This window comes from Periplaneta americana, chromosome 9, assembly GCF_040183065.1.
Source record: "Periplaneta americana isolate PAMFEO1 chromosome 9, P.americana_PAMFEO1_priV1, whole genome shotgun sequence".
NCBI classification, from domain to species: Eukaryota; Metazoa; Arthropoda; class Insecta; order Blattodea; family Blattidae; genus Periplaneta; species Periplaneta americana.
The window spans coordinates 95,372,880-95,397,103 of record NC_091125.1 but is presented as its reverse complement, the minus strand read 5'-3'; the positions used below and the strand labels follow the sequence as shown (position 1 = coordinate 95,397,103).

The 24,224-nt window shown below is 37.2% G+C and overlaps 1 protein-coding gene across 8 annotated transcripts in view; it reads left to right on the top strand.

Annotated features, from left to right (window-relative positions):
- The window catches only part of ATP7 (copper-transporting ATPase 1), a 248,616-nt gene that overhangs the window by 135,271 nt on the left and 89,121 nt on the right, over nucleotides 1-24,224 (top strand). For 7 of the 8 annotated variants that reach the window (XM_069835393.1, XM_069835392.1, XM_069835398.1 and 4 more), the window contains 2 exons: nucleotides 10,617-10,785; nucleotides 23,331-23,546. In XM_069835393.1, coding sequence (XP_069691494.1) covers nucleotides 10,617-10,785; nucleotides 23,331-23,546 — 385 coding nt within the window. Of the gene's footprint in view, nucleotides 1-10,616; nucleotides 10,786-19,155; nucleotides 19,230-23,330; nucleotides 23,547-24,224 lie in introns of those variants that run through there. The other variant, XM_069835400.1, reaches the window with a different exon arrangement.

The following is a 24,224-nucleotide window of genomic DNA, read 5'->3' as shown; positions in this document are numbered from 1 at the left end:
GATAATTGTTAATTTGGCATTGAAAGGATATTCTTTGCGGAATTAGTCCACTTAGTCCTCACATTCTAGAATACAGTATATTATTAACAGATTCAGATATAACGGTTCTACTAACAATCTGAAGAGAAAATCTAAACAAAGAAATCCAAATTCAAGAGAAGAGAGGTTTGTTGTAAATAAAATTACAACAAACTCCAGATTGAGTGTGCCCAAAGTACTGGCAATAGTTGAGGACACGACGTCAAAAAGAATGTGCAACGAGACGATCCGGCGCACCTTACACAAGTATGGATTATGTGGACGATTGGCAAGAAAAGGCTCTTTATTAGCAGAAAGAACCCTTCGGATAGAATTAGATTTGCAAAAGAGCACCTAAACAAAGACTCTGGTTACTCCATCTGATCCATATCTATTTATTTTGGTTTCATTGGACCAAATGACATTGTCCCAGAAATCGTGTTCTTTGTAGAGAACGAATACGAATAAATTTCGTCTTCTAATTTTGGAGAAATCGCTATGGACAGACACCTCTTTTTCGGCATCAGGGATTCTGAAACTGTTTCCTGAAAAATCGCCAAATCGAATTTTTTTAGGTGCATCAGAATATTTTATTTTTACACATTGTGTGTGAAAAATTTCACGAACACGAAGAGGGACAAATGTACGTCACAAGAGGGGAGCACGGCTCTCCGGCCGCCAGTTGTGCAGTCCTGGTGTAGGATTGAATGTGCGCGAATTGAATATTTTATCACAACCATGAACTATACGAAGCACCAGCCACTAATCTCCTTATCTTTCCTGCCCTTTCACAGTCTCCGAGTAAATTTCCTAGCTCACAGTATGACACAACTCTGGCATCATGTTTTAAGATCCATAAATGCAACATAAATCATCGCGTATTGTTTTCTTGTATTGTCACATTTATTGCCGGAGCTCACTTTATCTGTATTGTTTATTGCCACGGAAATCCAGAAATGATGTTGTATGTCATTTCTACTACCTTAAATGTTTCCATTACATATGAGCTGTTTAGAGCAAAAGTGGTGTAAGTCAAAATTGGATAATGAGGTTTAAAGTAAAAATTCTGTAAAATACAGCGCAAAGTAGCAATTAATATGTCATTCTTGCTATCCACTGACTACTAATAGTTTTAATAAAATGAATATTAATTGCTACTTTGCGCTGTATTTTACAGAATGTTTACTTCAACCTTCATTACCCATTCTTGACTTACACCACTTCTGCTCTGAACGGCTCATATGTTGACGGAAATAACTTGCGATATATTTGCGAAGTTTGTTCAGTTAGCACTTAACTTAGTGGAATGCAATTTGCACGCGCAGGGTCCTATCCATTTATGACACTCGTGCTGACAGGAAAGCTACAAATTTGTCCCCGAGACTGTCTTACTCGTGTTCAAAACAAAATTCATATTATGCAAATCTGGCTTTCAGGTGGAAGCTCCTTGTGAAGCAGGCTTGAATAATTTCAAGGGAAAAATTGTTCTGGGGCCGCGTATCGATCCCGGGACCTTCGCTTAGCGCACGAGTGCTCTACCGAATGAGCTACCTCAGGAACTATACACGACACCGCACCGTCACAATTCTTCCCTTTATATCCACACAACTCAAATGGGCTGACAAGACGCCAGAAACCCAACTTTGAGTGCACACAATTCTGTGCGACTTAAATTATGGCTTTCTGTTAACGTACCTACAGTAACGAATATATTATGCAAATCTAGCTTTCAGGTGGAAATTATTCAAGCCTGCTTCACAGGGAGCTTCCACCTGAAAGCCATATTTGCATAATATATTCGTTACTGGAGGTACGTTAACAGAAAGCCACAATTTAAGTCACACAGAATTGTGTGCACTCAAAGTTGTGTTTCTGGTGTCTTGTCAGCCCATTTGAGTTGTGTGGATATAAAGTTATTGTGACGGTGCAGTGTATAGTTCCTGGAGTAGCTCAGTCGGTAGAGCATTCGTGCGCTAAGCGAAGGGTCCCGGGATCGATACGCGGCCCCAGAACAGTTTTTCCTTTGAAATTATTCAAAATTCATATTCTCACACATTCACTATACAACAAACTGTAACACAGTTTAGAACGCACAATATAAAACAAAACAATATGGATATATCGAACAGTTCAAGAACGCAAACGACATAATGTGTCGTACTTGATAATCTACAAATATTGGCTCCATACTTTATTTTCTTTTATTATTAAGATAGAGGGGGGCAGGGGCATAATTAGGGGTTTTTATGACCAATATTATAAATAAACCTTATTTATTATGATTTATTTTGGAAGTAACCATTTTGTTTTATCTGAGTATGAAGAATATTGACAATTGAAAACGAATTTACATATTGCTGGGCTTCTTAAAAAAAGGTAGATGAGTTTTAGGTGGCTTGCAGGATGCCATATTACTCTAGCATAGTTACAAATTCCCCACAGTTCTTACATTTAGTGGAGGCATGCAGCCCCGTTAACTTCCCACACATTATACCTTTTCAGTCTCAATTTCGGAAAATGTTCAATTATTATATTCGGAAAAAGTGAATACAATTTCGGAGAAGGCAATTTCAGTTCCGGAAATGGTAATAGAAAGTTCTGAAGATGTAAAGTTAATTTCAGAAAAAAAGAGATTGAATTTCGAAAAAGAAAGATTTAATACCGTATTACTTAAATTATTTTTATTTTGATATTAAATTAGATGTGTGTGTATCCAATGCCTGTCCACTTCACTTGCGTAATTCGAGTTCCGCGGCAGGACTGTGACCCATTAAGTTGTACAACACTTTGGCAGGCCACACTATGCATGATGTGTATCTGTGGAGAATTATGTCGTGTACTAGACTGAATGTATGCGTAAGTGTAGTGTAGGGAATGGGTAAGGAGATGATGATGATGATGATGATGATGATGATGTAGATAGGTGAGGAAGGGAGAAGGGGAAACTCGGTGCCGACATGTAGCCTACTTTTCTCGAATAGCACTAAGGGGGCCGCCATGCTTAACGTCACCATCCGACGAACGAATCACTACAAACAGTGACATACAGCTTCTCTCCATCTACACTTCGGACAGATTTGTGATTTAACCCAGGAACATTGGTGCATAATCTAGTGATTAGTGATTTTACACGAAAATATCTGACCCCGCCGGAAATCGAACCCGGGCCAGCTAGTCTGGAGACAGACTTAAATTAGATGTAGTTGCACTAAGTTAATATAAATTATGACGATCACAACAATTCTTGTTGCCTTATAAACGAATATTGTCAATAAACGTTGTTTATTGAATGGCTTTATAGCTACAATATTTCTGTTCTGGAGAATCAATTTTATTTTAACAAGTATACAATAAAATTAGATATATAGTGTTACTGTATAATTGAAAAATGAGAAAAACTTTTCAAATTCTAAATTAACTTCATTCTTTTCTGAATTTGGTATAATTTCCGTTATTGAATTTACATTTTCCGTAATTAAGGTTAGTTTTCCGAAATTATTTTTTTTATGAATATGGATTAACCATTTCCGAAATTTAAATTAACTTTCCCGAAATTAAAATTAGCTTTTCTGAAATGAAAATTAACTTTTCCGAAATCGAGATTGGAAAGGTAAATACGCCTCTTACTCTTCAGCGAGGCGAATTCCCAACCCACAGCAGCTGATTAAACTAAGGTCCGTTAAGTATTCAGATTTCGAGCAAGCAGCTCTACTCTTCCCTAGACCAGCCCCCTCCGCTCGTCGCCATATAGGGGAATGCTGTGGAATTATAATGAAATGAAGATCGGACGAAATTATGTTGATGCATAACGTGGGGAAACTACCACCTTGTGCGCTACAAGTATCAGTGTATTTTTTGTTGGCTCACCGGTACTCGAACCCGACCGCCTGCATGATAAGCCGAAAGTCTAGACCACTCACCCACTGCAGGAGCAAAATAGCTACCATACTTGCAATGATGCACGACGTTGCGAGTTCAAACCGAACGAAGACGATAGATTTTTTAGATAAAAATCCTTAACATGGTTTTCTTTGGAAGGAGTAAAACTGAGAGTTTTGTGTTGTATTTTTACATGTAAAATAATCATGTGCTTGAATGAGAGGGCTCCACATAAAAGTTTAATGCTTAAAGTGGGCTGTGAGCGTGTATGAGTGCCTAACTTTAATTGGTAGTAATTTGGTTACCAAGCTAGCCATTAGGTTCGAAATTTGTGGGTTCACATCCAACTGCGGACGATATACAGACGTGGACAAATTATTAGACTAAAACGTTTTCTTGGAAACATAATATAATATTTCGTCATATCAACTATCAATATAATTCACAGTGTCTCTATTGTTCTGAATATGACTGTTTACATCTTCTAGTATATTTTTCCAATGGTTAAGTCCCTATATTTTTTCTGGCTATGTTGGTACTACTGGCGTTTTAATTATATACTGCAAGAAGATCAGATATGAACGAAATTGAAAATCTGTGCTCTATACTGAAAAATAAAGTGAACAAAAAGAGGCTTACAACAAAACATGGGAGCCACCGGCGTGGCTCAGTCGGTTAAGGCGCTTGCCTGCCGGTCTAAAGTTGTGTTCGGGCGCGGGTTCGATCCCCGCTTGGACTGATTACCTGGTTGGGTTTTTTCCGAGGTTTTCCCCAACCGTAACGTGAATGCAAGGTAATCTATGGTGAATCCTCGGCTTCATCTCTCCAAATATCATCTCACTGTCACCAATCTCATCGACGCTAAATAACCTAGTAGTTGATACAGCGTCGTTAAATAACCAACAAAAAAAAAAAACAAAAAACAAAACATGGATTCATTCGAGCATTGTCTGATATCTGGTTAAATGATGCTGATATTCAAAGGAAGTGTCAAACTTTGGTTTCCAGCATCCCTGATAAAACCAACGTGTTAATAAAGAATAGGGGAATGTTCACAAAATATTAGTAACCTCAAGACTCAATTTTCTGTTCATTATATCTGTGTAAAATACATTTATGTTCATTATTTTTACCGATAAATACAGTTTCGTTGCACATATAAGTAATTTAGTCTAATAATTTGTCCTATCCAGAGTTTTAGATGGGCAGGGCATGTAGCACGTATGGGCGAATCCAGAAATGCATATAGAGTGTTAGTTGGGACGCCGGAGGGAAAAAGACCTTTGGGGAGGCCGAGACGTAGATGGGAGGATAATATTAAAATGGATTTGAGGAGATGGGATATGATGATAGAGAGTGGTTTAATCTTGCACTGGATAGGGACCGATGGCGGTCTTATGTGAGGGCGGCAATAAACCTTCGGGTTCCTTAAAAGCCATTTGTAAGTAAATAAATAATTTGTCCACGTCTGTATTCTTAAATGCCTTAAAACGCCTAAAATGCTTCTTTCGGAAGAAAAATAAAGTCGGAAGGCCATATTGGTAGGGCTATGCGACATGTAACATGTTATTGTTTATGATTGCGTAGACTTGAGGCAAAATTTAACTGTCAATTCTCACTCGTGTTAAAATTCAACTATCTTACTCGCTTACTGTCCTATAATCGAGGTAATGGATTTCGTCTTATAATGGCCCACACGTCTCATATGGTATTTCCCACATTTGCAACCTACGAGTCCAAGAAGGCCTTCGCCAACAATAACATTATTTGAAGTTGTTAACAGTCAGCCAACCTTGGACTGATGTGTAATGCTCGAAAATGTATTTAATCAATTAAATGCAAAGATAGGGACACACGTGTGTTGACATTTCAGATAATTAATTGAAGTCCCGGCCGTAGCCACATGATCTAAGACAGGGCTTCTCAACCTTTTGAAGAGTGTGAGCACCGCCCACATGTAATAGTAAGTGAGCGAGCACCATAAAATCGAATAAGTTTGACAGACATATATGAATACATAGAATAAAGAAACATAAATACATTTTGAAAAAACTCACCTGGGTAATGATATCCTTAAACTTGAATGTTACTCCGAATTTCAGTCATGACCAAGGAGAAGTCTATAAATAAACAGTCCTGCAGATGGTGACTTAGTAATTATTCATGATCTTGTTTCGTTCTTGAGGTATTTCATAAGTGAGAAAGTTTCTTCGCATAGGTAAGTTGTTCCGAATATAGCCAGACATTTGAGAGAAAAAAATTAGCAGTATTTTAAGTTTTTTTGTATCTTCTATTCTCCAAAGGATATGAATTTCTCCTTTTAAAATAAATATTTAAGCGCTATAGAGGATTGGAGAGCTATAAATTGAAGTTCAACACGAGGAGTTGTAGTATTCTCGTGAATAATCTTGATTTTTCTGATTAAGTCCACACTGAATTGAAAGGCTTTCTACTCTATGAAATACGAGATGGCCTGTCGGGTTCCTGAGATATTATAATGTTCCGGCTCATACAACGAATTTTGAATTGATAAAAGCACTTCCGGAAGGTTCGTGCTCGCGAGCACTTTTTTACTCACATTTGACAAGAGCACCAAATACCATTAAAAGAGCACCAGGTTGAGAACCCCTGATCTAAGGTATCCTATCTTGGTCTAGCGATGCGGAATGAGCGCTGTTCGAGTCCGCATAGAGAAATAAATTTCGAAATTTCGCCTAGTGTACGGAACCGATGTCCATTTCAGTATTTTTAGACATTTGGGGAGCTACAGTAAGTAGCGAAATCCGATTTCGTTCGTCAGCTATAACGGCTGGGAAGATCATTGTGCTGACCCGAGTTATGGATTGATGACCGTTTTCCTCTGCTGAAGCATGTGCACGTGAGGCCAGCAGTCGGTTTGTCGGACATAATCCTCCATAGGCTGTCACGCCGCGGGTTTTATTATTCACAAGAATTACTAAATAAAGGGAGACATACATTCCCATTTCTACATGATTAATTTATTCTTTATACAACGCAACATAATTGTTTACCTAACTAATGCGAACTAAGATACCTTAAGATGAATTATTATTTTTGAAGGAAGATAAAATGTAGGCATATTTATTTAACATCTTACATGATATATTTATGATGATCATTAATATTGAATCATCGTGGCGCCAGTAAAAAAAAAATCTAATGTAGTCGAGATGCAAGGGTCTATAAATAGACCACTGGCGTTAATGGGTTAAATCCAGACGTTTGAGATGAACAGAGCATGTAGCACGTATGGGCGAATACAAAAATGCATATAGAGTGTTAGTTGGGAGGCCAGAGGGAAAAAGACTTTTTTATGAAGGCTGAGACGTAGATGGGAGGATAATATTAAAATGGATTTGAAGGAGGTGGAATATGATGATAGAGACCGGATTGATCTTGCACAGGATAGGGACCGATGGCGGGAACCTCCTGGTTCTCTGAAACCCATTTGTAAGTAAGTAATAGAAAACAGCGAACTCAAATGCGTATAGCCTAATACTCTCCTTGCAAGCAGAGATTGCTGAATGCCACCCGACGTAGAAGTTTTGGGGAAAATGTTCTGGAGTAACATTCTGATGAGTTTCAGTTAAAAAGAATTAACTATGATTGCTACTGTTGTTGTTCTGACAGAGGCAAAAATAACTGGTCATCCATAGTTTTTAAAAAGCGGAGTTTTTATTGTTCATAATTATGTCAGGTGAAGAATACAATGTGTGCAGTTCTGCGTTGTGTAACTTTCTCCATTCTCCTGTAACTTCATCCCACTTAACCCCAAATATTTTCCTAAGCACCGTTTTCTCAAACACCCTCTCAAAGTTAGAGTCCATGTTATTCTGTTTTATATGGAAATTAATATATACAAAAAAAAAAAAAACAAAAAGAAGTATAACAGAGTGGAATTATACGACACTCGAAGGTTGCTGAGTAATTAGCAATTTTTCGCTTTTTCTTTTTTTATATCTGCAGCAAAGAAATTAAGCGACTGAGTGGTAATAGAGAGATAGATATGCAGTTGGAAGCTCGTCTAGTTCGTCATTTTAATTCCTTTTTTACCATTTTCTTCTACTAATGAATTTACTGCTGTAATTTATGAGCGTTTTTCTCGTATAATTAAAATAATATAGTTTATTTTCTTAATGCAGTGCCTTGCTGTGATCAATACTGTTTCAAAATATTTAGTTTAGGCCTACCATCGTAACTTTCACTGACTGCTAGTAAATAATCACTAGTACATGGCGATGATAAATATTTTCATTTGTATGATAAAATTACATGAGACGACCCATGTATCTCTTGGTCACTAAGACTAAAGCGTAAAAAAACAGTTTGGGTTCGAATATCACGTCATGCAGGTGGATTTTTTTAATGCCTGGCTGAGGAATACAATAAAGGGAGATAGTGATAGCATGTAATGTGCAGTGCATAGCGTGTATCTAGTATCAATTAACTGTATCTTTTCATGAGTTCATGTTGTAATCGCCATTAGGGAGAAAAAGGAGAGGAAGATGTTTGGGTTGCTTGAATTTGCGACTGGATACTTTTTTACTGTATTTTATCATTTTATATATTACTTGTTGTTGCTCGAATTAACAGGAATTAATCTTGCTGTTATTCGCGTTATTATTTTAATTTGCTTCTATGTATTATTCGTAAGAGCTATTTCTGATAATTTCTACTGCAAAAAGGAATCACAAAAAATGTGTCGTCTTGTAGAGTGGTTACCTCACGTCAGGTGAAGATCGTATTTACTGCATTGCCTGTGATTATATAAGTTTAAAACGGCTAGGGGCAAGAGATACAATTGGTATACCAGTTACCCCATAGTCTACTTCACAATGAACATTTAACACTTTTTTGTAAGTTTTTATAATAGTACATTATGCAACGAGCCTATAATGGTAGTAATTAAGACGCGAGTATGTTTATGAAACGAGCGCAAGCGAGTTTCATAATTTTCATACAAGCGTCTTAATTACCATTATAGGCAAGTTTCATACGACTTTTTATGCTCGACCATATTTCTAACTTGAAATTATTCATAAGTATTCATGTTATTCTTATCGGACTGGGGAGCGAAACTGACCTTGTGCAATATCTCGTAAATTGTGAGATGTACGCAGACGGGAAAGTATTGATTTTTTCCGAGAAACAAATGTCATTGACTTGATATAATCTAGAGAGTAAAATAAACATTAAGTCGACCTGGTTGGCGAGTTGGTATAGCGCTGGCCTTCTATGCCCAAGGTTGCGGGTTCGATCCTGGGCCAGGTCGATGGCATTTAAGTGTGCTTAAATGCGACAGGCTCATGTCAGTAGATTTACTGGCATGTAAAAGAACTCCTGCGGGACAAAATTCCGGCACATCCGGCGACGCTTATATAACCTCTGCAGTTGCGAGCGTCGTTAAATAAAACACAACATTAACAAAATAAACATTAATCTTGATATAACCCTGAAATTGATTTGGACATTGAAAAAACGAGATGACAAATTGAATTTATTTGAATATTATTTACAATTAACGCTAATTATTATAGTAACTGAGCATAACCTTCTGCGACAGTATTGGATTTCCAACCTCCGTGACGTTTCGCTAGTTGTCTTTCGATTGCATATCCGAGAATAATCGATACTTGGGCTTTCATATTGCTACAATGATGTTTTCTGATTGGTGGAACACCTGAACTTTAATGAATAGGTGTACTTTAATGAGGTCCATTAAAGGGCTGCTGACAGGTGTATAATTACTACATTTCGGCATGGTCGAGCATAAAGTAATGAGTGGCTCTTGTGTCTTAATATTAGTCTGTAACCTACTTTTGAAAAGAGTGAAGTATATCTGCTAAAGCGAGTGATTGTACTTAAGTTTTGTTATAAGCTGGATTGCAGTTCCGCACTCGTTTTGGATTTACTTTCTCATCATTTTCAGTGGTTGTGCAGAGAGTTTCACTCCTCTATTGTTTTTCTTCTTTTTTTTCCTTTATAAAATCATTTTTTCTAATTTTATGTAATATTTTTTACCATTGGGGATTACTTAAACTTGAAGCTTATTTGCGATTACTTTGTTAATAGATTGGTTTCTCTGAGAGGTGGCAGATTCTTGCTTTTCATTTAACTAGCGTCGCGAGGTCTAAGATTATTGTTTCTTATAAATTTGTACGCTGTATTGAAGAGAATTAGGGATAAAGATTGCTACCAGTAAGTTCGCTAAATACTTCCGTGCATTTTGAGGGAAAAGGCAATAATAGACTCTAACTTAATTTCGGGAATTTTTGTAGTAAATTTAAAAATAAAGATATATCCTCTTTAAAGGCATGTGAGGATGGAGATAAGCTCCTTGATGTTATGATGTCTGCACTAGAATGTGGTGGTCTGGTCGGCACCACGCTTCGATCGCTTTTTACCCTCAGGAAGGACTCAATTTGACAGGAGGTTGAGTGAGCATTTTGGTAGTATTTAGTTAATATATTCAAACCTAAATATCGACTAAATCTTTATATGAAAATGTCCAATGTACATACGAATGGATGAAAAAATTCTCTCTTCTCTAATTTGCTCTCTATCGCTGTAGCATAGCACTGGATGGTAATACCGTAGAAACTGAAGTAATTGGGAAAAGCCCTCTTTACAGCTATTTTTCGTCACAACTGTCAAAACTGGTCATCAGATTGGTAACAAGCCTTGATGTTTGTTTGCAGGGACACGATGGATAACTGGGGATTCGACGTGTCCAGTGAGCCAATGCCAGCAGACGACGACGACGACTCTGCGACTGTCGTCATCACAGTGGGCGGGATGACCTGCCAGTCATGTGTCCGAACCATCCAGGACAAGATAAGGGAGAATCCAGGAGTTCATAGTATCAAGGTACATTAATATACTTACAGAAGACTGGTTTTCAAACATAGATTAATTGAGATAATGAACAAAATGTATGAAATTTTACTTCCTATTAAAAGGAGTGTAAAATAGGATGTTCTCTCAATATATTTTCGAGCACTTGACAAGACACCTTATCTTTTCTGATAAAGACGAATTAAAAATATGATAAGAGTTTTAAAATGCCATATGACTCGAAAACGCTTGTCATTGGTGTGTTGCTCCAACAGTAACCGATTCAGACATCTAGTGAACATTTTCTGCGCTTCGTATTTACATTCCTGTTAGTTGTTTATTCTCCATTCGTTGTAGGAAAATACTAAGTTATTACATCTATTCCTGCTAGAAGGCTGTACACGAAGAAATATGTATGTGGCTATCGTATTTTGCCAATATGCAAGAAGTACATTGCCCTTGTTACCAGTGCAGCAGAGACATTCTGCGTTTCCTAATGCACTTTTTCGTCCGCAGTTAATTTCGACGTATTCTGCAACACTGTCCGTATGATTCTTGACCTGAACTGCGTCTTTGTATTCGGCACGGTAGGTTTCCAACCGCTCGGTAACGATGTCCAAAAAGAATTGTTGCATTAGAATCGCTTAAAACGTTTTGAACAAATAACCATAACGAAAAGTATATCACTATGTACATTGTACACAAAGGAGTCCCGCAACCGTAAACATTCCGCACGAAACCGATCCGGATCCTCAAGGCCGGAGGAACAGGTGGAGCAAAACATGCCTCGAAAACTGAGTTCCAGCTGCCATTTTGTGCGCGTAACTCCGTGAGATCTGAACCGATCTGGAAGTTTGAGGTGTCGATATATCGAGCATGATGAGGTCAACTAAATGAACGAGATAAAATAATGATCCGGGGTAAATTGGACTCTCAACTTTAATCGTGAAAGTTGTGGACTTCAAAATGCCTTGAAATTCAAACATTGAGAGAATGCAAAACGAACACTACAGGAGAAAGGGCACCCGAAGACGAATCAGACAAGCCCAGGACCACCGTTGCGGAATACAAGAGACCGCTAAGAGCACAAAGAGAGACGACGTATGCGAGCTTCGTGGACTCTGTGGCAGTTGAACGGCGAGATGTGTCACCTCAGCCGTCTACATCGCATCGGCTCAAACAGTGAATGCGAGTATTATTTCTTGGAGTGCAGTTCGGTGGCTCCTTTGAACAGCCACTTACAGATTTATGACTTCCTACACAAACACCTCTGACAATTCCATCCTGTCCCCTCGTCCCAACATTGCACAGTTGCCACAATCCTGGTGACCCTCGAAATGAGACAGTGAGACTGACGGGATTCTTGGAATTCGCAAAAGATGCGACAACTCTGCCTCCATGTGGATTTGACGGGAGCCTGTCAATTCTTCTGAACGAGGGTTGTGATTGGTTACTGACAGAAGAAGACAAGATTTCCTTCACAGTAAGGAAGACATTTATTTATGACAACCAATTAGTAGAGGGCAGTATGAGGTCTGTCGGCAAAGTCCTTTCTGTGAAACTGCACTCCATGAAATAAAATAGAGTATGCCTCTATACTAGTGACTAGTCTGTAAGCATTCTCTGTAGTCTGTACTCTCTACGTCATTCATTCATTCATTCAGTGAACGAAACAATATCAAAACATTTTTTCACCAATTTCGTTCAGAACCGCCCTCATTGATTTCACTTCACCAGTGAGCCAATGCTGCTTTTTCGACTAGCACTATTTAGAAAATTAGAGAAAAATAAATTTTATAATAGTTTAATATGATAATAATGTACAGAATAATTAGTGGTTGAAAAATAGCCTTGATGTTGCGAATTTAGCCTCCACGTTCTCCTTAATGAAGAATCTGCTGTAAATTAATCTAGTGTTAGATTATTAAATTGCATCCTCCTGAATTCTTCATTAATCACCACCTTAGTTCTTTGATTTTGTATACCAAAATAATTGAAACTCTAATACAGACAAAAATACACTCTAGAGAGCACAACATGAAGCACAGCCAACTAGAACCTACAGTAAGTAGTAAACCTACTTAACGAAGATGGTTATGCCTGCACAAAGCTAAATGTGTATTTCAGCGTCAAACCTGTTTTCAGATACTTTCATGAAAGGAGGACTAAACTACATTATTATTCGCATTACAAAGATATTTTATTTAATTCATGTACTTTGACCCCATTAAGTATCATAAAATCTATTTAAATTTTAATATTGTAGTTCATGTTCTCCATTATACAGCTTGTCGGCTCACTGAGCCGAGTAGTTATACAGAGCATCGGCTTCCCATGCCAAGACGCTGATCTAAATTCCAGCGATCCACATATGAAATAGTCTTGAAGGAGATCTTCCAAGATGTACAGGGTCTTTCATAAGTAACGAGTCTATCGAAAAATTAACTATTTTGGATAATTTTTCTGAAAAGAATGTTCATCCTCGCGAGAAAGAACTCTTCCCAGTGCCGTACAGTCGATTTGGAAACAAACACCCCCTCCCCTCTCCACCAGTGCTATTAAACAATAGAATGATTAGTGTTTCAAACCTTTATTAAAACACATAAATGTAAGAACAGTTTCAATTGTTTAAAAATTATGCTGTACAATTTTCATAATGCCTTCCGTTCTGCTAAATGCACAAATGTAGGCAACGTATCAACTCTTCATGGACTCTGGTGAGCATGCCAGGCATAACCATTTGTATCGTGTGTTCAATTCTTTTCACTAATTCAGGAATGGTGCGTGACTTAGTAGCATAGACACGATCCTTGATGAATCCCCAGGAGAGTCAAATCAGGTGATCGCGGAGGTCAACGGATTGGGCTTGTGCGACCGATCCACCTGCCTGGAAACACTTCGTCTACGGAATAAATACATAATTTCAGCGACACTGTTTCCAAGTTCAAACCAGGCAGCAATTTTTCTCTTCTGCAATAACGTTAAGCGACTGCGTGGCATTTTATCATTCCAGTCTATTACAACAATGTGTATAGGCATGGCCGTGTGCCATTATTCTTGATGTATAGAAGGCCATGCTCCAGGTAATTTTAAGTTGGTATCAAATTCACATTACACATCGATAAGTAGCTTCCTCTGGCGGCGGGAGGAAGTTAAAGTAGTTACAAGTTTTTTTGGAGGCTATTTTGTTATTTTTGGGTGAAATATAATATCTTTTAAAGGCTTTAAGTTAATTTTAAACTAATATCCTTCAAAGCTAAAAAATAAAGATTAAATTTCTTTAAGCCTTGGGCGTTTGTTTCCAAATCGACTGTAGGACACCGGGAAAGGTTCTTTCTCGTGAGGATGAACATCATTTCAAAAAAATATCCAAAATATTTCATTTTTCGATAGACTTATTACTTATGAAAGACTCAGTGCTTCCGTTTCCCTTGTCATTCCACTAATTCTTCAACATCATCTCATTATCTCCGGCTCTCCCAGTCAGCACTATCACATATCTTCCGGCTCATAGTAAGGGTTTCCATGTCTGACCAACTACTTGAGGTGAAAGCAGTTTAAGAGATAAACAGATAATCTACAGGGTGTTGCAGTAAAAGCATGCAAAAATTAAACGGGACATAGCAGATGCTCTACTGCATATTTCGTTTGGGGACTTGTGGTCTCCGAAGCCAGCTTAAGGAGAAATATGAGCTGAAACATGTGGGGAGAGCCTGAAGGTTAGGCAATCCGTGATGCATTTTTTGTTTACCTATCGCCCCCAAGGTGGCTCTGTCGTATCATATTTACATTGTCACATAGAACTTTCTATGAATCAACGACAGACCCTTTCATACCATATAAGAATCGAAAAGTACGATGGCGCAGTTCCGGTAAATCTGGATGCTACATTTCCTGGTTGCTGGGTTGGAAGAGGAAGCGCTATTCCATGGCCTGCGAGGTCACTTGACCTGAATTCCCTCTTTTATTTCTTATGGGGCTATCTAAAATCACTTCTGTACAGTATGAGACCGCAGTGGACATGGACATGAAATTAATTGCTAAGATTGTAGTCACCTGTGATGTGATTCGAACCATGCCAGGGATTTTAAAGAATGCGGGAGAATCTCGTACGCCGATGTCGTGCTTGCATTGAGGTTTGTGACCATCATTATGAGCAACTGTTGTGAGATACAAAATGGTACGTTAACTCAGGTTTGTCAATGATTTGGTACTGTACTATAATAACTATAAATAATGTAAAAACTAAATACAAATAAATACATGTAACATTAGCTGTAAATAATCCGGAAAACAATAATAGTGATAGATATGTTTAAGCCCATATCTCTTTAAGCTGGGTTCTCTGACCCTAGGTTCGCTATGTCAAAATGTTCTTTAGGGTATCCCTTCCGTCCTGTTCAATTTTCGCACGCTTTTACTGAAACTCTCTGTGGAGCTCATCTTAAAAAGCGGACACAGAGACATATAGGCCTACGAGTCGAAACTAAATATTCTCGCATTCAAAAGGTAGCGTTGCTCTTTCTCTTTAAATCGGTTTCTAGAATAATTTTTCTCAATAATAATATTTGAAATACAAAGAAAGTCCGAATGAATCATTCTTTAAAAATCAGTTATACAGTGAGGTTAGTTGGGGACGCATTGTATACGAGGCGTTCACTCAGCGTACAAATGGCCCAACCCACATTTCTTTGTAACAGTGCGCGAAATGCGATACCAAACGAAACTTGCGCTGAAATCTCATGGAAAAACTGGATATGATGATTAGGTGGATTTAAACTTTGAAGAGAACAATATGAGGCGCACTTGAAAGAAATAAACTCAATATGCAAATTTTGTGGGCAGGGCCATTTGTGCGCTGAGCGCCTCATATGAGGATGTTGACTCTCACTAATAATATTTTGATAAGTCGTTAAAAAAGAAGCAATAGATTGTGTTATGGTTAATCTTGTAAACCAGAGGTCATAATAATAAGGATGTATTCGCATAACTGCACTTGCAGTGTCATCTGAAGGGGTCAAGGACCATTTCTTGTCGTTACAGTTGTAAACATATTTTATCAATCATTTACTAAAAGAAGTTTGCGTCCTCTGCTTATACACCTTTCCCAATACTTTCTTTTTGATTGCAGAGATTGATAGTTGGTTTTGTCTCCAGAAAAAATTGCTTATTCATCTGTCTTTATCTGTAATATTTAATAGTAGAAGTCATCATTTGGTATTCTTGTTTATTAAATCCTATGAATGTATGGATTCTGTCCTCTGATTGAGGTTCTGGCTGATATGTGCATCTATTATCAGGCAGTACATCTTTCTTGACGATATGTGTCAGAGGAAGAACAATTCTTTGTATACATCTGAATTCTGATTAGTGTAATATGTATCTAGTCAGCGATGTGTGCAATGGAAGTGGAAAGAAATTGGCCACCCTACCCCATTATATCCTGGCTTAGTTACCTTGTAAATGATGCCTTGTTGGTATCACTTGTGAGGTTCAGATCTGTCTTCGGACAGTTGACTAAACAATAATATGGATTCTTTCATAGTTTTTTTTTGCCCAGAGGCAGGTCTTTCACTGCAAATCAAGCATTCTCCAATCTTCCCTATTTTCCGCCATCCTCTTAGTCTCCGCATACAATCCATATCATATCTTAATGTTGTCTATCATCTGATATTTTCTTCCGCCCTGAACTCTTCTTCCGTTCACCATTCCTTCCAGTGCATCCTTCAATAGGCAGTTTCTTCTTAGCCAGTGACCTAGCCAGTTACTTTTTCTCTTCCTCTCTTCCTTGCCAGTTTCGGCGTTATTCTTTTTTATTCTGTCTGTCCATTTCACACGCTCCACTCTTTTCCACCCATCCTAATTATTTCCAAGCTTTCTGATTATATAATTAATACACGTGAGCTTATAATTAAAGTTCAACTCATTATTTAATGAAATTCACTTTATATTCTTTCCCTCTTCCAAGAAAATTAATTTCCTCTGCTTATATTCTCCGCAGTCCCCTTTAAAAATTTTCTGTGTGGTGCCACCGGTGTAGCTTAGTTGGCTAAGGCGCTTGCCTGCCGATCCAGAGTTGCGCTCGGACGCGGGTTCGATTCCCGCTTAGACTGGTTACCTGGTTGGGCTTTTAACGTTTTCAGATAATCTATGGCGAATCCTCGGCCTAATCTCACCAAATACCAACTCGCTATCACCAATCCCATCGCGCTAAATAACCGAGTAGTTGATACAGCGTCGTTAAATAGCCAACAAAAAATAATGTGTGCCTATTGTCTAATACAGGAACAGTAATATTACTTGTTCATATATCATTTTCAAAATGGCCACCGGCGTAACTCAGACGGTAGCGTGTTTGTCTGCTGATCCAGAGTTGCGTTCGGCCGTGGGTTCGATTCCCGCTTGGGCTGATTACTTGATTGAGTTTCTCGGAGGTTTTCCCCAATTCTAAGACGAATAATTTATGGTGAATCCTCGACCTCATCTCACCAAATATCTTCTCTCTGTGACCAATTCCATCAATGCTAAATAACCCAGTAGTTGATACAGCGTCGTTAGATAACAAAGTAAAAAGAAATTCAAGATTGAAAAGCGTGAACTAAGAGCACAAATAATAAGAGAGAGCTTTATGTTAATTAAATACAACTATAATCTACATGTCAGTGTTAACAATGAACAATAAATTGGAATGTGCTCAAGAAATCACATAGGCCTTCATAAGTCAAACTTTATCATTCAGCGAAATGACCCGGAAAGAAATAATATGACGTATCTCAGTAGCAGCATGAATAGAAATTCTGGAACGTAAAATTAATCGTGGTAGACATGAAATTGAGAAGAAACGTTAAGAACATGGTATCACACAGGCTCATCTCTCCCAATACTTCATATTTGTTAAATTTCAATTATTTTGATTTGAAAGTCGTTTTTACCGTCGTGACAATAATTTATTGCTATCCAAGATGATTAACCACACATACGTACCTAATGTAGTAAAAATGTTCTATTACAGACTTACATTTTGTGGGTTTTCGTTCCAAAAAGACCATTGCTTTATATTTTATAGGAAAAATATTGTTCAGAATAAATATTCCTGTTTTAAGTTAGCTTGTGAATTAGATGTCATTACATTATCGATATTTAAGCCCCACACCTTAAGGTGCAGTAACTTTAAGCGCGTCGGGTCGCGAAACCAGGTGGCCCGGGTTTTATTTCCGGTCGTGGCAAGTTACCTGGTTGAGGTTTTTTCGGGATTTTTCCTCATCCCAATATGAGCAAATGGTGGGTAACTTTCGGTGTTGGACCCCGGACTTATTTCACTGGCATTATCACCTTCATCTCATTCGGACGCTAAATAACCTAAGGCGTTGATAAAGCGTCGTAAAATAACTTTACTTACTTACAAATGGCTTTTAAGGAACTTGGAGGTTCATTGTTGCCCTCACATAAGCCCGCCATCGGTCCCTATCCTGTGCAAGATTAATCCACTCTCTATCATCGTATCCCACCTCCCTCAAACCCATTTAATATTATCCTCCCATCTACGTCTTGATCTCCCCAAGGGTCTTTTTCCCTCCGGTCTCCCAGTGACACTCTATATGCATTTCTGGATTCGCCCATACTTGCTACATGCCCTGCCCATCTCAAACGTCTGGATTTAATGTTCCTAATTATGTCAGGTGAAGAATACAATGCGTGCAGTTCTGCGTTGTGTAACTTTCTCCTTTCTCCTGTAACTTCATCCTCCTTAGCCCCAAATATTTTCCTAAGAACCTTATTCTCAAATACCCTTAATCTCTGTGCCTCTCTCGAAGTGAGAGTCCAAGTTTCACAACCATACAGAACAACCGGCAATATAACTATTTTATAAATTCTAACTTTAAGATTTTTTGACAGCAGACTAGATGACAAAAGCTTCTCAACCGAATAATTATACGCATTTCCCATATTTATTCTCCGTTTAAAATAACCTACTTAAAAAAATCGATATTTAGTAGTGCATTTAAGTTAGCTTTAGCTTGTGTTAAAATTATTTTACTCAAACAAAGGATAATTTTAATTGCTGCATAATCCTATGTATAATGAAAAATATATTTCAGTTAGCCATATCCATTATTTCCCAATATTATTAAATATACTTCTTAATATAATATAGCTGTCTTCACATATTGTTTAGTAAAGCAACTGCTTCTAATGTAGCTTAGAACATTGAAAAATGACTAAATTAATATATTCCTTCATGTAGACCTTACTGTTTACAATTTATATTTACATGGCCTACACATATTGCTGAAGAGAACGTGTTATGCTAATCTCACCGATTGCATAACGTTGATAACACGGCTTTTCTGGGAAACTCATTTTGTATGAACAAACTTCATAAAGTGTAAAATACTAGTACATAACCAGTGCTTTTATAAAAGAAGACTGAGCTGATTCTTAATTACTTAAGTTCGATTTTAGTGTGAAATATGCAGGTAGGATATAACATTTTGAAATAAATGTACAGGGCGTTAAAAATTATTATAGACTTTGAAAGTAAATAATACTCACTGAAATAAGTAAAAACAAAATCTATGAGGTTAGAAGACCTTAAAAACCACACAAAAACTTTTTAACTTATGTTTATTATAATTATGTTCTTTATTTTGGTAAATACTATCTCATATCAAAGTCTGTAACTATTTTTAAACACTTATCTGAGTGTGTGCGTATATTTGTGTTATATATTCACAAACACAAAATTGATATTATTTAACAGTTATACCTTAATCGATCATTTTACATCCATATTGTGAATATAATATGTAAATGCTTAAAAAAAATAATACATATACACTCTACTGGGTGTTCATTTCAAAGTGTGTCATGACGTCACTGTTGTGAGTCAGCGATTTGAAGCGAGTTTCAACTTTTATGTCAGAGAAGTTGCCTATTAATCAAGGCGTTCAATCTGAACTTGAGAACGTGTACGGTAAAACTTGAACGTCGTAGCAACAGATGGCGGTCTGTACAGTCTGTGTGCTACCATAACCTCTTTCGAATTGTGTTTTGCGCTGGCAAGTCGTACGCATGGTATTTGTTATCAGTTGCGTACGGCAACATTCCACAACACAAATTAAATGCTCCGTGTCCATGTTGACCGTCGAAGTTAATGTCAACAAATACTGTACGTAAGTAATCGTCTTAACCCTCTCCCCATATCCTGACAGTAAGGAAAAAACACACCTCAATACGTGTTTCCAAACAGTTCGCATTCCTGCCACTACCGGCGTTACCGTACGTATCGGTACGTACTCTTCAGAATGAATGCCGTACTTGCTAGGCAACTTCTCTGGCACATAGGTAATACGCCTCTGCGGAAGTGTAAGAAGATTGAATTGTCTAGGCTCATCTGCTAGCCACATGACGTCATACAGCGAGCCATGACACACTTTGAACTGAACACGCAGTATAATGTCTTAAGTCTAGATTAAGAGCAAGTGTGACGAATTGCACTTCGTAAGTTAAGAGCTGTAGAGAGGCTTGCTGTATCAAAATCCATTACACCATCCATTGAAAATATTATTATAAGAGAGGGGAAAAAACCAAATCTAAGACCTTTGTAAATCTGTTTTTTTGACAGTAAGATATATTTATTATTTTGTATTCTGATTTTCAGAAATGTTGGCGTGTATGGAATTTATGTATTCGTTTCTGTTACGTTAATTATTTTCACTATAATGTGCTTGTTTGCTAAGTAAGCATATATTGTATATAAAGTTTTAGATTTAGATACAAACTGTGATAATGTTGTTTTCTTTCACAAGAAATTTAACGTAAAACTGTGATTTGTTTATTATTATTATTATTATTATTATTATTATTATTATCCAAGCATAATAAGGAGTATTATAATTTAATACGTATAGAATAAACATTTTTTAGTTACTGTTCATTTAGTTTGTTTCTCTAGTTACTACTTATTTTATGAGTTACAATAATTTATTTACAATTACATAAACAGTGGTATTACTGATAAGAAATAAGCATAACTTTCCACCGCCACACCGCTAATGTATTGCACAACTTTACAGCCCTATTACACGTCAGCACACAGTAGCTACTACGGATATCCCAGCTACTCAGCTGCGTTCCCGTACGGGCACGCTCAAGTTTTGTATGGCCAAAGCGGGGAGTACTCCTTGTTGGCCCTGGTGTAAGGGAATTGCATTTAAAGAAAGTAACTTTCTCCTATCTAACAGATATTCATGAAACTTTGTACAGTAGTTACAGGTAATGCCGTCATTTCCCGTAACTATGGTCCTGGAACACAACTATGGGCCACGATACAACAATTCAAAGAACATTGTAGAAGTAACATGGATCGTTCGTTAGATAGCTGCTATGACTTGACTTCAAACTATACTACAGCAACAATATAGATAAACGAGGTACTACGTTATGGAGTACAAAATTTGAATGGACCTGAGTTGTGTTCCAGGACCATAGTTATGGGAAATGACGATATTATATTTTAATAGAAATTCTGATTACGTCCGTATAAGGAATATTACTCCTTATAAGGGCGTGTTTTAGCGAAAATTAATAACTTTTCTCAAATCTAATAGATTTGTATGAAACTTTGTACTTACAGTAGTTACAGATAGTATATTTTTCTTGTATATAAACTCAGATTACGTTTCTATAAGGGAAACTACCCCTTATAGCAGGGTGCATTTAGACAAAATTAATAACTTTTCTCCTATCTAAAACGGGCCCATTCAGCAATACATATGATATAAACAAGACCGTATGATAAAGGGAAGTTACGGGTGGTTGATGCTATCCAGAAACTTATAGGGCTGCAAATAAATTCATCTACACTCCAAATTCTCTAGGTTCCTCAAAGGTTTCTCAATTGATCGAACTGAGCGTGTTTTCAGAAATATTTCGGCATAAAAATGTGATCCTATCTCATCCTCAAAATTTTGTACGATTATATACATTTAAAACATTACACATAAAAATTATAGAGCTATTTGTAAGTGACAAAGTTACCGAATGAATTATATTTTATGGTTAAAGTAATAAACGAAGTCCGAAAAGTCGTAAATTTATATTATAGTTCAAAATTGTAATTTATTGGCGAATTCAGAAACTTTATTTTTCTACCGTAAAAAATCGTAAAAATTATAAGTTCCTGGTTTCGAATACTGAAACAACAGTAAAAACGACGTTGGATATATAAAAATATAAAAATAAATTACTCCAATTATTTATTAAACGAAATGCATTAAAAATTTATGTTTAAATTTATGGTGGAAAATTTGAATTTTAGCAAGAACTTTCACTTCCGGATCACTGTGCATTGGTGTACTTAGGGAATGGAAGGTGGGATTCATGGCCTTAGGCTGCGTTCGGGCGTGGGTTCAAATCTCGCTTGCGCTGATTACCAGACTGGATTTTTCCAATGTTTTCCTCAACTATAAGATGAATTTCGAATAAACCCATTGCGAATTATGGTAGATAAAATGGTCAGCCATTGTTCTGTGCAATAGTGGAGTATGATTATTAAAACTCAAAAAAGGTGGAAATATTGGTTTCAGAAATTAAATAGTACCTCTGAAGTACGAAATTTTTAAGTCTTCATTGGATCAGGAATTAAGCAATTAAGAAAAAAATAGTTTAGTTGAAAATATAATGTTGTATGGAGCTTAAATGTGGCCAGTAACACAAAAAATAAGGAATAGAATAAGCACTGTAGAATTAGATTATATGAGAACAAGTTTACAACTCACAAGGGAAGACTGAATAAGAACAAAACAAATTTGGGACAAAATGGAAATAAATTGCTGTGTGACAAAAGAAAAAGTTAGAAAATAAACAATTACAGTGGATGGACATGTGGAGAGAATTCCAGAAGAACGATGGCCAAAACAAATTCTGCAATATTCTTCGAAGGGTATATGAAAAAGAGGAAGACCCACATTGAAATTGAAATTCCATATCATAAATGCAATGGAAGACCGAGGTCAACAAGTGGGAGATTGGAACAACCAGCAACTTTGGAAACAAAAGACAGATTCCTAAAGGGGAAAAGTTTAAGAAGAAGAAGAAGAAGCTGAAACCATAAAGGAAATTATTAAAAGATAGGATGAAGAAAAATTAGAGGGCGATTGAAATGTCTAATTGTAACATAACATATCGGACAATGACATCAACGCTGAGAAAATAGCGCTTACGAGTAGAACAGAGACTGTCAGTTGTACGGTCCTGAACTGGAAAATAATTCTGAAAAAACATTTATGTCTTACTTGTGCTTTCGCATATTTCTACAGTCTGTACTCACAAAGTCGTGCAATGACATAATTATGTTCGTGAAGCAGGAAACTTTGTGGGCTAGAAATTGCCGAAAAAGTTTGTCCGGAGCCCTCCCTTTTATGGATAGTTGTAAATCAATGAGACAGTACTCCCAGATTTATTTTCATCTGAAGAAAGCTTTGTCAGTTTCGAAATCGCGAATGACTGATATAATGGCAAGTATTGTAACCACTGGATTGTCGGTACTTATTTCTGTTTCTTTCTTTGCTGTACAGGTGAGCTTGGAACAGGGCAGTGCCAACATCGTGTATAATCCCAATGTGACGTCTCCAGAAATACTTCGTAGCAGTATCGACGATATGGGCTTTGACGCTTCTCTGCCCTCATCAGAAGCTGATGTGAAGGTCGACATAAGTGGGATGACCTGCCAGTCTTGTGTCAACAGCATCGAAGGAAGAATTAGCACCTTGCCTGGAGTTCACAGGATAAAGGTACAGAAAAGTCTGTCTATTCTTCGACCTCACCTTTTCAATTTCTTCTTCATCTCCTCCTGCTCGTCCCCCCTCCTCCCCATGCATATCATCCTCGTCCTCATTCTTATTTCCCACAAACTGTCTTTCACGTCTTATATTTCTTCTCTCTTCTCACTCATTTTCTTTTCTTCCTTCATATTCTTCATCAAAATATATTGTAGATATATTAATTTGGCTTCATTTAGAAGGAAATAAAGAATATCACTTCCGTTTTGCATATTTACGGTATTTAAAAGAAACCTACCCTATTCCTCGCCTCCTAAAATACCGTTCTTTTCCATTATCTTATTCTTCTACAGAATTACCTAAGAATGATTTCTGCTTGCATATGTTCAATGGTTTAATCCCCTGTAAATTGTCAGGAGCAGAAGAACAGTTACTAAGTTAGTTACACCTACTTCCTTCCAGTTCAATACATTCGAAGGGATTTGTGCTTTCTTTCCACATGGTATCAATGATGATGTCCATTACTTTTAGACGTCTCCCTTAAGGAATAGGGACATATAAAATAACGAATTTACTGTAGTCATGCTGTTATCCTCATAATTATCCTGATCACCAGAGATCGGAACTTTGGCAGAATGCCTTTTTAAATGTGTTAAATCTATCTTCATTTTGAAAGTAAATCTGTACGAA